Raw genomic sequence first — 15,294 nt, forward strand, 5'->3', positions numbered from 1 at the left:
CCAGCTCAAACCACAGCTCTCACCTCTCCACACCACCTGAGGTCCAGGCTGAAACCAGGAACTCTGCACTGAATCTTCTTAGCCCACTGAAGTTCTCCCAGTTTGGTGCTGGGGAGTGTGGCAGGAGGTTGCCTGGCTGCTTCTAAAATAGTGTTATCACCCACCCTGCACTGTATCCACATGCATGCTCTCCCCTCATCTACCTCCTGAGGGAGCTCAGCCTGGAGAAAAGGAGGTTCAGGGGGACCTTGTGGCTCTGCACAACTCCTGACAGGAGGGGACAGCTGGGGGGGTCAGGCTGTGCTCCCAGGGAAGCACAGAACAAAGGGAACAGCCTCAAGCTGTGCCAGGAAAGTTTTAGGTTGGATATTAAGGAAAAATGTCTTCATGGGAAGGGTTGTAAGGCATTGGCACAGGCTGCCCAGGGCAGTGATGGAGTCACCACCCCTGGAAGCATTCAAAAACATGCCAATGTGGCACTTGGGGACATGGTGGTGGTGTTGGTTGATGGCTGGACTTGATGATCCTCAAGTTCTTTTCCCACATTGACAATTTCATGATTCTCCAACAGTTTGAGCTTCCAAGATGAACACCACAGCAGTTATGGCCCTGCACAAACTCCTTATCCAGCCAGATCCATATCCAGTGACACCCAGAGCTGTTTGGGGACACAGCTGAGGTCACAGCCCACTGCCACCTCAGGATTTGCTATGGGGTAAATAATAGTCACCAAAAATGACTCCCTGCACATTTCCCCCATCACCCCTGGTTCAGAGGACCCTGAGCAGCTGGATGATGTTTCAGTCCCCAGCTTGTGCCCTGTCCTGACCCAAAGCCTAGGGCTTGGACCCACCAGCTGCAAGCTCTGGTTCCTGAGTTCACTGTTGTCCTTCTCCAGCTGTTTTGTCTGTTCTTTCAGCTGCTGGTTGTGAGCAGAGATTTCCTTCTGGGCCTGGATCAGGTCGTTGTATGTCAGAGCTTTGACTCCCAGCTGCAAGGGGAAGGGTGAGAAGGGATCAGTCAATAAAGTCCTGACAGCCTCATTCCAGGTGATTGTCCTGTTCCCAAGGGACCCTGAGGAGATCTGCAGAGCTCAGGCAGCTCTCAGGACCTCCCCCTGCATTCTCCAAGGCACTTTGTCACTGCTGGGGGGTAACAAGGAAGGACACAAGGACCTTGGAGCTGCTGTTCCACCCATGCAACTGCAAAACTAGTGTTTAGGTTTCACAGCCAAAGGAACTGTGTGTGGAGAGCCCCCACATTTCCTCCTGTGCTCCTGAAATTGTTGGCAAGGCAGAGTTTGTTTGAACAGCAGGGGATGAATCCTTCACCAAACACCACCTGGCTGTGGGCTGTCCCCTTCCTTGGGCACAGGGCACACAACAGTGCCAACAACAAACACAAAACACAACCAGGGAGTGACACACATTCCACCTTGCTGAGCCTGATCTGCTGCAAAGCAGAGGCTCAGGACCTGCTCTGGTCTTAGCTTGACCAAAACTGTTTGCACGCAGCTGACTCAGAATCATCTCCCCCACCAGAGGTACCTCATCCAGCTTCTGCTGAAACAGGCGTTTGATTTCCTCTTTCTGGGCCTGGCAGTGGGTGAACAACTGCTGTGCTGTCCCCAGCAGCTGAGCATTCTTCTCCTGCAAGAGGGAACAGGGAGAAAACACACTTTTAGCACTGTTGCAGCATGGGCCATCTCAAGAAGACTTTTCCACCTGGTTTGTGGAGCAGGGAGTGAACCTGAGCTCAGGGGAAGATGCAGGAGCTCCCCCAGCTCTGCCCCAGGCTCCTGGGAGCCTCTATTTGCTGGGGAGTGATACTGGTGGAGTTAAACCAGCTAAAAAGAGCTTTTCAGTAGGTTTTTCCTCCTATATGGCAAAATACAATCAAGGCAGTCTTAAAAACTCATTTTTATCCTCCTAGTGCATTGTGAAGCAGCAGCAATAATCACATCCTACAGAGCAGAAATAGAACTGGGAAAGATTATCTGCATGAAATCTGCTCCCAAGCTGGGAACTGGCTGTAAATCCCCAGAGCCCCAGTTCAGAGTTTCCCTGTCCAATACCCATGGAAGAGATGCAGTAAATGAAAATACACTGAGGGGGAGGCAGGAAGAAAGTCCTAAATAAGCCAAACCAGTTTTCCTGCTTGTGCCACCATCATTTCAGCAGGTCAGCCGAGCCACTCACAGCACATTCCCTGCCCAGAACATTCCTTACCCAGATCCCTGCTCCCTCAATCCATGGCCAGGCACAGCAAAGGGCAGGACAGAGCTGGCTGAAGAGCCTCATTTATCTTGCCCCAAGTGCAGGATTAGTGCAGCAAGGAGAGGGAGCTTTGGGATTATCCTGTTCTCCAACTTGTGCTGCTGAGGCCATGCGGGGATTGTGCAGATCCTGAGCCATTGCTCCAGAAAAGTGGTGAACAAGGGCAAAAAGCACTTTGATCTTTCCCAATTTTAATAATTCTATGACTCCATGATGGATCTCTCAAGCAGGGAAGCAGCAGTGTTGGGAATTCCTCATGTGCAGGAAGGAACACACAGAGCTGGCTTGGGAAAAAAAGTCCTTGCAATGCTATAGGGGCTGCTCTGGGTGATGCTGAAAAATCATTTTTGTTTTCCACATGAGACCTTTCATTCAGCCTTCCCAGGCACTGCAGGGGCTGACAGCTCCATCTAAGGGCACTCAGGGAACCAGCAGCTGATTTCACAATCATTATTACAGAGAGATTTTTATTGAACTTGAAAACCTTCCTGTAAGAGGGAGTTATTGAACAGACCATACCCAGCGCCTCAGCCAGCCAAGTTCTGCCTCTGTGAGGTTTAATTTCCAATGTAACACTCCATAAAAAAGTATTTTCATACTGAATTCCTCATTTTAATGTTTAAAAGTGTAGAGCAGCTCTTGGACACCACTACCAAATGATGACTTTTCCATACTCTGGATTCATTCTCTGTGCAGGGCACAACCCTTGCACACCATCATTTCACTTGTGCAGAAGACAAATTCACTTCATGCTGACTTTCCTGACAAGTGCAGAACAAGCAGAAAAATCTGCTGCTTAAGGAAAAAGATGAAAATTCAAAGTGCTGATTGACTGTGAAAGCAGATGGAAATAACCACAGAAAAAGAGGTTTCCATGAACACCACACTAGCATCAACCACTCTCAGTAAGGAATGGGGTGGCACAAGTCAATCTCTCTCTCTTCTGGTGAGTTCCCAATATGGAAAACAAAATTAAAAAGCCCTGTGACTTTACTCTGACGCCCTCACAAAGGCTGCAGAGCAAAGGAAAGCTTACACAGGGACTGCCAAAAGCTGGACCTGGACAGAATTCCAGAATGGTTTGGGTTGAAAGGACCTAAAATCCCATCCAGTGCCACCCCTGCCATGGCAGGGACACCTTCCACCACCCCAGGTTGCTCCAAGCCCTGTCCAACCTGGCCTTGGACACTGCCAGGGATGCAGGGGCAGCCACAGCTTCTCTGGGCACCCTGTGCCAGGACCTCCCCACCCTCACAGGGAACAATTCCTTCCCAATATCCCATCCATCCCTGCCCTCTGGCAGTGGGAAGCCATTCCCCCTTGTCCTGTCCCTCCATCCCTTGTCCAAAGTCCCTCTCCAGCTCTTTCAGAGCCTCTTTAGATCCAGAAGGGCAACCTTAACTGTAAGTTCAAGTTTATTGCTGAGCATTATCAGGAAAGGCTCCTCCACAGAAGTAGCAGGAACAGACTCTCATCAGGGCTAATTGATACAGCAATTAAATCATTCACAACTGAGATAAAGCAAGAGAAAAGGGTGCTCAGGCAGGAGATCTCCTCCCTCTGCTGGTGGCTCCATGGCAGACCAACCTCCCACTGCACAGCTCCAGGATTTTCCTTGCCTTTCCATATATTCCAGCCCTTGATTTGGTAAATTTACACTTGGCCCATCTGTGCATTCCACCACAATCTGATTATCAATACCAGGGATGCTGCATGAACTCCCTTAAATCAGTGATGAGTTTGTGGTTTTTAATCCCTATGAACTATGGTTCATAGAACCCTGGTTTGGGTTGGGACCCCTGGACCCCTGGCAGTGTCCAAGGCCAGGCTGGACAGGGTTTGGAGCAGCCAAACAGTGGAAGGGTGTCTCTGCCCACATCAAGGGATGGAACTGGATGGGCTTTAAGGTCCCTTCTCACAAACCACCCTGGGATTCTGTGATTCTAAGTCAGCACTGCCAGGTGGGGGCACAGAGGGAGCAGGGGAGGTGCAGCTCTCCCATTTTGCAGATTTCAGCACACAAAAACTGAGTTTGCAATAAAACCCCCAGGCAGTTGTTCAGCCTAAGCAGGACTGGTGTAAATGTACACAATTCCCATCTCCAGCACTCTTCCCCACATCCAAGGAACTTCAGACTCAGGTAATTCTGTTTAGAAATGTCAAAAAGTGACACCTACCTTTTCCTGCTCCAGTAACTGTTGCAGGCTTGCTTTGTACTGAGGAGTTTTCATGTATGCCATGAACTGCATGTACTGGATCTTAAATGAGTCTGCAGAAGAAATCAGGAGATGAATTTCACAGAGAGTAAATGCAATGCCCCTGGTCACCCCTATTTGCTCCCCAACCACCTCTCCTCACTTTTCACTCTCTTGCTTTTGATTTGGCCTCTAAGTCAGACCAAGCCATTGAAGATGGATTCAGAACATGCTGAAAAATCCATCTCCTGCTACAAAAGGAGCTTTTGGATCCATCAGCTCCAGTGGAAGCCATGACAACACATTGAAAGAGGCAGAGGAAGGTGCTGGGGGCTGAGGGTGTGTTTGCATGAGCAAAGAGGAGCTGAGTGGTTTTAGTGCTCTGTAAAAGTAGAAATCACAAAAGAGAGGAGCTGGAGGAGCCCTGAGCTCAGAGCACTCAGCCAGCACCAGCACAAGGCCTGTTCCTCCTCCCTCCACAGATGAGGAGCTCTACATCCAATTTACTCTCCTCTCCAAGGAGCACTTGGCTTCTCACTACCCTTTTATCTCCAGCAATGGCTTTTCCTCCTCCCCAGCCCTTCCATCATTAAAGCCAACCCCAGGATTAAGCTCAGCCTGCTGCAAAAACAGGCACTGATGGTGTACAGAACCTGCACAAGGCTTAGCCCAGACAAGTGTGACTCTCCCCATCAACCCTGCCACAAAATGTCTCTCTAAATCACTCCTTTGCCACAAAATATCCCTCAAAATCACTCCTTTGACACTGAACATCCCTCAAACCACTCTTTTGCCACAAAATATCCCTCAAAAATCATTCTTTTGCCACAAAATAACCTGCAAAAATCGATGTTTTGCCACAAAACATCCCCCTAAATCACTCTTTTTCTCTCTCTGCAGTAGGAAATCAGCCATAACTGATACAACAGCAGAAGGGCACAAGTTAAGGACATCACAGAAGCCCTTGCTGCCTACACAGACAAGGACCATCCTGCCAGATTCCCAGAGGATCCTGGACTGGCTCTTGCCCAATACCAAAAGCCAGAAACAGCTGGGAGGGGACAGACACCAGAAGGCCCAAAAAACACCCTCCAGGTTTTCCCTTTAATCACCTCTTGCACATGAAGTGCATTTTCCAACCACACCTTTGTGAGCTCAAAGTCTCAGACAGCACCTCCTTTATTGGCTCTGAATTTTGCAGAGGGAATGGAGTGGTGCACCCCAAGATGAAGGGAATGATTTCATTTCAAATCAAGCTATTTCTGACTATTCCTGCTAAAGCCAGGCTTGGTGCCTTTTGTGCCAAACAAGAAACAACACCAGAGAGCAAGTGCAGAGCAAAACACCAACTCCAACAGGAGAAGGGATCTTGGGTGATGCCAGAGGATGTGGGGCAGGCAGGGGAAGGTGGGAAGGAGATAATCCCCCTCCTGCTCCATGCAGGAACATCTGGAGGAGGTTGGAATGGCAAAGCCAGGCTTACCTAGCAGCTTCTGTAGTGCAGGGGGGGTTGGTGTCACCAGGAGCTGGTTGGACGAATGCCGTTGTACTTTAGGAGGTAGTTGGTAATATGGGCTGTGAGGTGACTTGTAGGCATCTGCAGAGAGACAAACACAACTCAGATCCTCCAACTGAGAGTTTGGGACATGGACAGGAGCTTCAGCATTGGAAATTTGGGATTTGAAACGAGATCAGGCAGTTTGGTCCATCAACATACTGCTCCAAAAACATCCACACACTGCTCCAAAAACATCCACACACTGCTCCAAACTGTTTGGAAGGATATCTGTGATTCATCCTGAGAGCAGCAGCTGAGGGAAGCCACCAGCCCCAGCTCAGCCCCAGCTCCTGGCTCAGTTCCCACAGACAGATCCCATCCCATCACCATCAATGAATCACCATCAGTCCCCATTAATCCCACCCCCATCAATACATTCATCCCATCACTATGAACACGTTAATCACCATCCATACATTAATCCCACCCACATCACCATCAGCATATCCATCACCATCAATCCCATCACCATCACCAGCACCCCAAGGGCAGCTCTGCTCTGGTGGTAACAGGGAAGTTGTGCCACAAAACCAAATTGGACCCGGCAATAAAGGGAAAACAAGCACATCCAGAGCTTCAGAGACTTATCCAGGCTCTTCCAGTGGCCCTGCACTCACCCTGAGGAGAGGATGAAGATGTCTGGGAGACAGTCTGAGCATGCAGAAGTTCTAGTGCAGTTTGGTTCTTCTTGGTCTTGCGTTCAGTACTCGCCGTGTTCATTTTCTTGGGTCGCCCTCGTTTCCTCCCTGCCATTTTCCTGCCTTTCTTACTCAGCTTCTTCTTCCGGGCCTTGGAGGGAGATGGCTTTTTAACAGAATTTGCTGCAGCTTTTTCTTCTTCAGCACCAGAATCCTGAGAGATTTTGAAAAACTTTGGTCATTTTTAACTCCATATGCAGCATTCCTTTTAAACAAATGTTAATAATTGTGTTTAACTTTATGAAAGGAAACTGATGCACTGTGGTTAAGTAACTTGCCAGGAAAATGGACTTGACTGGGATAAGAGCTGTTCCCAAGGAGTTGTGTTTAATCTGTTCTGGACTTACTCATTACAGGAAAGAAAATGCTGAGGGAGGGGAACTTCAGGCAGGATTAGATGAAATATTGGGAAGGAATTGTTCCCTGTAAGGGTGGGGAGGCCCTGGGATGGAATTCCCAGAGAAGCTGTGGCTGCCCCTGGATCCCTGGAAAAGTCCAAGGCTAGGCTGGACAGGGCTTGGAGCACCCTGGGATAGTGGAAGGTGTCCCTGCCATGGCAGGGGGTGGGATGGGATGAGCTTTAAGGTCCCTTCCAGAAAAACTGTTCTGTGATTTCATGAAATCTGCACCTGTTGTCTAAGAAAAGCTGATTATTCATCCTTTCCTGACTCTATTCTTCAACTGAATTTCACTCAAAAGACAGAGCACAATCAATACTTTATATTTTTGGGCAGGAACAGGCACTGCATTTCCCACAGCATTACCCAAGAAAGGAAATGAGTCTTTGCAGAAGAGACTCAGCACACTCTGAACTCCATTCAGTGGTTGTGACTCAGGGACAGCTCTGCAAACTCCTGCAGGATGCAAGCGAGGGTGGACAACCAACGATTCAGCTTGCACCACCTTCTTTTTTTTGCCAGAATTCGTGGTGCAACTCCCAAGAGCAGCTTTGATGAACTCACTCCATCATATTTTTGGGCACAGCATCTGCAGCAGTTTGTGTGTGCTCAGAGCAAAGCCCAGCAGCCTTCCCACAGAGCCAGGCTCTTCCTGACTCAGAGCATGAGCTCATGCCCAGCCTGAGAGGAAACACATTCAGGGCACAAAAATGCAGGATGTTCACCTTGTTTTCTTGGACCTTCGTTGGAGTCGTTGTGTTGCTCTTGTTTTCTCTTTGTTGACGACGTCTAGCTGCCTCTTGTTCCTCCTGGGGGAAAGGGATGGGACAGTTCATCATTTGCTCATTATCACTTTTCATGCAGATCACTCTGTTTCCCAGCTTAGTTCTACACTAGAAAAAGGAACAAACTTATATTTCGTGGTGCCACTTTAAATATCTTCCACGACTGGAAATGGCAAAGCCATTAATCATCATCTCATTGAGTTGTAGCCAAGTTTATTGAGGTGATTAATAAAAACAAAAGCAGCAACTTTTAAAGCTGATTTTGTCTCAGGCTGGCAGGAAATGTCCCTGTTCAGAGAAAATCTCTTTTTCTCTCAGAAATAACCTCTTTCAGACAGGAAATTTCCAAGACCTCATTCAAAGCCTTTCCTGCACCTTCCAGGTGAGATTTAATCAGCATAAGAATCCTGGCAATTCCAACACTCCTTGGATTTAAGCACATTATCAACCAAACCAGTGGCAGGTTTATGAGTGAAAAGCAGGGAAGGCCAGAAATACCACTCTGCATTTATTTTTTTTGCTCCAAGAAGTCTTTTTTGTCCCAAGTTTGAATGGAGCAATCTGAAATAATTCCATTTCAGAGCCCCCTTGAGTCTGTTCTCACAGAGCCACTTAGCCTGAGGATGAACATTCACCTGAAGTTTTAAATTAAGTGGCCTCACTTAATTCTCTTCCTGGGACTCCATTGATTGTTTCAGGTTAACACAGCCCTGCACAGTCCCAGAAATCCTCTGGCATTTTAATTCCAGGTGTAACAGCCCAGACTGCAGCAAATGACAACTCACTCTGTGCCTCCAATGGCACATCCCAGAAGGAACATTTCAGAGCATTCCTCAGCTTCATTTCAGGAGCTGAGCACTGGGACAGATTCAAGCTATCATTCCCTTCTTTAATTCCAGTTTTTTAATGAAGAAATAGCTCATTATAGACCTCCGGTGCAAGGTAAAAGCACCTTGGGGCTGCCCCATTAATTCTCTATTAGAAATCCCTTGGACATGATTGAATTAGTGCTTGATGGCATCTGAGGCTTCCCTTCAATTAGCTCCATGTTCTTTGCCTACCAAGAAAATCTGATTTCCTATCAATTCTGCCCACCTGTGATTAAATTCCTCACAGTGGCTGCTCTGCTACTTTGAGTTTGCTACAGAAAATGATTGAAACTTACCCTGAGTTTTGGATTTTTGAGACTAGAAAAATAGTTTTCAAGCTGCAAATAGAAAGAGAAGAGAGTCATCATCAAAGCCATGACAGATGAACACAGAAGAATAAAATATTAGCTTAAAACAAGTGCAGAACTGCAGAAACTCTGACTGCTTTGCCTCTGATAAGCTACATCAAGGAGCCATTTCCATCCATTCTTTGCAGCCACCCAGGCTGCTGTGTAACAGGGCATAATCCAACCTTGACAAGGTTTTATCATCCCCACCACTGCCTGGCTTTGTTTTCAAGCTTTGTGTCACATATCTCCCCTCAGCAGAGGCTGATTTTCAATGAAGTTATTTCCACTGAAGCTGCTGCACCCTTGTACTCCACCATTTATCTGCACTCGGGCATATTCCTGAACAAAAGCATTATTAGACTACAGCAGAAAGGAAAACAGCTTTAGTGCAAAAAACTTGGGGTGGAAAAAACAATTTGGCCACAAAAGTTTTAATTTCCATGGGGTTTGTTGGTTTGTTGGGGTTTATGGGGGGGGTTGGGTTTTTTTGGGGTTTTTTTGTGGGAGGTTGGGTGTTGTTTAGGTTTTTTGTTGGTGGTGGTTGGTTGGGGTTTTGGGTTTAGGTTTCTTGTTTTGTTTGCTTTAATTAAAACAGTGAATGCTTCCCCATTGTTATGGAGCTTGGGCTGCTTCTACAGCCACCGAGAATTTCACGAAAATTGAGATTTCCTGGTTGAATATAAGTGAATGAAATGCTCTGTGCACCACAGAGGAATCAAAGCCCCACTGAGCCTTTCCTCACTGAGGAAGTTACAGCAGGAGACCCCAGCTCTGAAGAGTTGCAGGAGGAATTCTCTCAGTAAATCCCTGCACCTTCAGTAAATTAACACTGCTCTTAACCCAGGGTGTGTGGGACCCTGGAGCACCCAGAGGCAGTTTGCACACTCAGGTGTGTGAAAATACAAAGGGTCATGGACACAATTCCCAAACAAAAGTATCTGGAGGTAGAAAATGCTGCCCTGGAGCAGGCAGAGCCCTGCAGGGCTGTTTGCACACTCAGGTGTGTGATTTCACACAGGGACACTGACACAGGTCCCAGGTAGAAGGATCGAAGGTGGAAAATGCAACCCTGGAGCAGCAGAATCAGTTTTCACACTCAGGTGTGTAAACACACCCAGGGACATGGACACAGCTCCCAAGCAGAAGGATCTGGAGGTGGCAAATGCTGCCCTGGAGCAGGGCAGAGGCTCCTGGCCCCATGGTAGCCCCAGTACTCACTATGGTTCTGTCAATGGTGTGCAGGTAGTAGGAGACTGGTTTCCCCGTCCAGGACACAGAGCCCTTCAGTGGTGACAGCTCCACAACCCTCATGATAGTGCCAATATCTGTGGGAGGAGAGCCAGGTTAGGGAAAAGCTCAGCTGAATCCAGCCAGGCACAGACACAGAGAAATGTGGTCTGCAGATCCTACAGGAAAACACTGCTGGGAGGGTAAAGGGAATTCCTTGCTCTCTTGCTACGTGCACCCCACAGAAAACAAACATGTGAGAGATGTACCTTCCAGCCAGCTCCCCAGAGGGAATTACTCAGTTTTGGCCAACACAACTGTGTCCCAGACAACTTTTCCAAGGAACAACATATGTGTGTGACAGGATTGAATTAAACAGTCCCAGAACGTCACCAGCCCAGCCCCTGTCAGCTGTAGCTGCCCCATATTTGGACTGGGGACAAACATGTTTTGGGTTTGCTTTCTTGTCTATATTTGTTTTGTTTTCCAGCATTAATAGCTATGGGATGTGCCTTAAACATTCCCACAACCACTGAGAGAGTGGCAGGGCTGCAGGAGAAATTCTGGCACGTTTCTAATTAAACACAAATTGCCCAGAAGAGGCCAAAAGCAAGGTTTGGGATTCAGTAACCTCAACCACTATTTTAACCACATTTTAATACTTGTTTTCATTTGTCCCAACTCTTTCCACATTTCCACTTCTTCCTCCAGATGGAACTACTAAGGACAAAAGTGGTGTTGAGGGAACTGGTGCCTCCTTAAAGCTTGATCTTTTCCAATGTTTTGTGTAAATTATTGAAGTGCTCACACTGGAGATCAGAGTATTTGATAGACAGGTGAGACGTGACTCAAGTCACGCTCAGGCACCAAAAAAAGCCTTGATGAATAAAAGTATTATAAGAAACCTCGTGGGGCAGCAGCACAGCAGTGACACACCCTGCTCCATGTGCAGGACACTGGCCATGGCTGGGCTGGCATCTCCCTGGAAGTGTCACTTGGAACAGGCCACTGGAACAAGGCCCAAGCTCATTTGATATTGATATTTCCCAAACATAATGGTGCTAGAAAGGGATTAAGAACTAAAATTTATTCCCAGAATTCTCCCTGTTTGGAGCATGCAAAGGTAATTCTTTTCCAGGGCCTTTTATCTGAATCCCTGGAAGTTTCCTGCTGGTGGAAGCTGTTATCTGTCCTCATGCTAAGCCTCTCACCCATCCAAACCCCAATTAGTCATCTCAACATCATTTTACGATCAGCATTTCCGTTCAGCATTAAATAACAGCTGATATCTGACACTTGAGCATTCCAGAAAACATTCCCAATGGATCCACACTGGGTGGGAGCTGGAGTGGGATAAAGATCTGGCTCAACTGGGAGTCATAGCCAGGGCTGTTCTGAGGTGAAATGAGCAGAACAGAAAGGGGAGTTGGCCTCCATGGGAAGAATCCAGGGAAGAAAAGACCAAACCGCTGCATTTTTGTGGGAAAATTTTGATTTTCTAATTGAAACCTCCCCAAGGGCCTTCTTGGGTTTCCTCAAGCTCTGCTGGGCTGTGCAAAAGGCACCAAGCTTCACTCAGACTCTCTTGGCTTCATTAGCAAACTGACAGCCTGATCCCAGTTCTCTTGAGCTTTGAGGAGTTCCAGGTGCACCATCCCACCTTTTTTCCCTTTTATTTTCAAGTCCATTTCTCCAAAGAACTGGCAAGCCAGGGCCCAGTGGTCAATAAGGTTCCAAACCACCAACTGCTGCAGAACAGAGCTTCAAAGAGGGAGGAAAAGGGCAGGTTTGGGTGTCTGACGTGTGGGCCATCCACAAGAATTCCAGCTTGGTAAAAATAACTCCCAATGGCACAATTTACTTCATGACAGTCCAAAAATCACTATTCTTCAAAAGTAATTTAGGCCAAAATTAGACAGCACAGCCTGAGATTTGGAACTCAGTGAGTTACTCCCCATGTTTGCATAGGGAGGGGAATGAGGTGGTTTTAATTTAGGGAATGTTTAGCACTGGACACAGCAAATATGTGTAAAGCCCAGCTTGGACTGTTCTTCTACTGGAGAAATTTCACAAATATAAAAGAAGCTGAGCTGGAAGGAACCCACAGGATCACTGAGCCCAACTCCTGGCCCAGCACAGACACCCCAGTTTCAACAATGAGAGCCTGAAAAAGGTCAAAAGCAAAACCAACAACGTGGAGTGTCCCAAAACCTCCTTAAACTGCAGCTTGCAAAGGACAGCATTGGAAAACACCAAGTCTGAGGTGCACAGAGGAGAAGAAAAACACGACCCTTTATTGGCAATAAACCAGAGCCAGAGACTGGGCGTGTCTGGGAGAGGTTTTGTTTGCTCAATGCACAGCACAGGACACGTTCAAAGTTGAGCATTTCAGAGAATCCTGGAATGGTTTGGGTAGGAAGGAATCTTAAAGCTCATCCAGTGCCACCCCTGCCATGGGCAGGGACACCTTCCACTGTCCCAGGCTGCTCCAAGCCCTGTCCAGCCTGGCTTTGGACACTGCCAGGGATCCAGGGGCAGCCACAGCTTCTCTGGGAATTCCATTCCAGGGCCTCCCCACCCTTCCAGGGAACAATTCCTTCCCCATATCCCATCTCTCCCTGCCCTCTGGCAGTGGGAAGCCATTCCCTGTGTCCTGTCCCTCCATCCCTTGTCCCCAGTCCCTCTCCAGCTCTTCTGGAGCTCCTTTAGGCACAGGCAGGAGCTCTGAGCTCTCCCTGGATCCTCCTCCTTTCCAGATGAACAACCCTAGCTCTCCCAGCCTGGCTCCACAGCTTCTGAGCCTTAGGAATCCTGCCCAGTGGGATTTCCCTGCCTGGATTTACAGTCAGGGTGTCAGGAACTCCCCTGTGAGTCACTGAAGCTCTTTGTGGCTGAAGAAATGAATCACACCCTTGAACACCTGATTTCTCTTCAACTCCAAAGTTGCCCAGCCAGGGACAAATTGATAGAACAAACACCAAAACACAGCAGCACTAACCCCATTAAAAGTGTCTGTTTGCTCCACTCTTGGGTGGGTTTTTTTAGGTTGATTTTAAGTGTCTGTCACTTTGTGTGCCCTGATAATGCAACAGCACTTTCTACTTATTTAAACAACTCTAAAAAGCAACAACACACCCCCAGACACGTTCAGAAGATGAACACCCCACAACAGTAATGAACAATAAAAAGGGCAATCATACCACTCAAGTTTCGACTGTTAATTCTAAAATTTAGAGGTGCAAAAGGTTTTGAGGACACAATTCTCCCACCTGGAAAAAGAAAAGGGGGAAAAAAAAAAGCACAGTCAGCTCCATTATTTGTTCTAGAAATAACTACTTATTAAATATAACCCAGTATAGAGCCCTAAAGAGCAGCCCTATAAAACTGCCCCTTGTATAGCATTAATAAAGAAAGAAATTCCTTAATTCTCATTCTGTCAGCCCCAAGAAAGCCAAACTATGATTCTTGCCAGGTGACACCTCAAGGATCACTTTAAAATGAGAGATTTGAAACACTTGGGGACAAAAAAGAACACATTAATTCTCAGTGGCAATCTAAAGAAATTTCAATTATCTTCTTCCTACTTGGGATCTTTTCTACACAAGCCCCCAAAGCCCTTTTATTTAAAGGCCACTAATCTCCATTTCACGGGTATTTGGGGTCATTCAGCCCCAGGCAGAGCCTGAGCACATTCTGGGAAGAGAAATAAGGTTTCTTCACTGTAAAGACTTCTTCAACCATCCCCACCTTCCCACTGCCCTCAAGCCACCAGTAAACAAGTTTGAAAACTAAAAAATAAACCAGCTAAATTAAAGAAAACAGCTCAAGTTTTGGGGTTTTATGGTTTGCAACAGAGCCCAAAAGCCCCATTATTTATTTCAGCACAAAGCTGTGCCGTGGGAAGCCACAGCTGCTTTGTCCACACCACATATTTTTCTTTCCAGAAACTGTTATTTCTTTCATTTCTGCAAAAACCAAGTAAAATTGTTACTTATTCCAGTGGTTAAGAGCAAAGAAAAGACACCCAGGGCAATGCAAAGGCCATGCTGGGGTTAGAGGATGTCCCCAGTCTGCAGTGGAGCTTCTCAGGGAGTATCCAGTGACAGTGTCCCTGTTATTATGGAATTGTGGAACCATTAAGGTTGGAAAAGATCTTTAAGATCATCAAGTCCAACCATCAACCAGCCCCATCACTAGAGCCTGTCCCCAAGTGCCACATCCACAAGGGTTTTGAGCACTTCCAGGGATGGGGACTCCAGCATGTCAGCACTTCTGAGGTAACAGCCACCAGTAAAGGTGACAGCTTTCATCAGGAGATCCCAGGAAGTGAATTCCATATGGAATTACAGAGTGGCTTTCCAAAGCTGTGTCTCTGCAGCCAAGAACCATGGAATGGGTTGGGTAGGAAGGACCTAAAAGCTCATCCAGTTCCACCCCCTGCCATGGCAGGCACACCTTCCACTATCCCAGGTTGCTCCAAGCTCTGTCTGACCTGGCCTTGGACACTGCCAGGGATCCAGGAAGTCTGGCCTTGGCTGATGGGTGTTTTGTGATCCATAAGAGGGAAGGATGGACCAGCAGCTCCTCCCAACCCAACTCCAGCGTCCTCCCATGCAGCAGGGATTCTCCAAGGAGTCAGACAGGACTGGTGCAGGTGGGAAGCAGAAATCCCCCTGTGCTGCAGACACTTGGCCCCAAGGCACAGAACAACCCCCCAGCCTGGCTCTGCCAGCTGGAACTGAGCCCTCCCACCCCAGCTCCCACAGGAATCAGGAAACCAAGAGAAAAAACCATTTCTGGTTGGATTTACCTTCCTTCATGTTCGCAAAGCGCTCCTTCAGCTGGTGATCCACCTCGGGCCCGAAGGCAAAGTTATTCACGAAAATAACGCTGCAAAGCAATGGTCAGTTAAAGCTCAGGGAGCCAAGAACAGCCCAC

At 47.5% G+C, this 15,294-nt stretch overlaps 1 protein-coding gene across 8 annotated transcripts in view; it reads right to left on the minus strand.

Annotated features, from left to right (window-relative positions):
• DOT1L (DOT1 like histone lysine methyltransferase) overlaps nt 1–15,294 on the minus strand; it is a 76,286-nt gene that overhangs the window by 21,624 nt on the left and 39,368 nt on the right. For 7 of the 8 annotated variants that reach the window (XM_085040834.1, XM_085040831.1, XM_085040830.1 and 4 more), the window contains exons 9-18: nt 15,167–15,246; nt 13,557–13,625; nt 10,348–10,454; nt 9,076–9,117; nt 7,851–7,934; nt 6,647–6,881; nt 5,955–6,068; nt 4,454–4,545; nt 1,548–1,649; nt 854–991 (exon numbers count right to left, since the gene is read on the minus strand). In XM_085040834.1, coding sequence (XP_084896960.1) covers nt 854–991; nt 1,548–1,649; nt 4,454–4,545; nt 5,955–6,068; nt 6,647–6,881; nt 7,851–7,934; nt 9,076–9,117; nt 10,348–10,454; nt 13,557–13,625; nt 15,167–15,246 — 1,063 coding nt within the window. The remainder of the gene's footprint in view (nt 1–853; nt 992–1,547; nt 1,650–4,453; nt 4,546–5,954; nt 6,069–6,646; nt 6,882–7,850; nt 7,935–9,075; nt 9,118–10,347; nt 10,455–13,556; nt 13,626–15,166; nt 15,247–15,294) is intronic. The other variant, XM_085040832.1, reaches the window with a different exon arrangement.

This window comes from Lichenostomus cassidix, chromosome 28, assembly GCF_008360975.1.
Source record: "Lichenostomus cassidix isolate B80296 chromosome 28, HeHo_3.0, whole genome shotgun sequence".
NCBI classification, from domain to species: Eukaryota; Metazoa; Chordata; class Aves; order Passeriformes; family Meliphagidae; genus Lichenostomus; species Lichenostomus cassidix.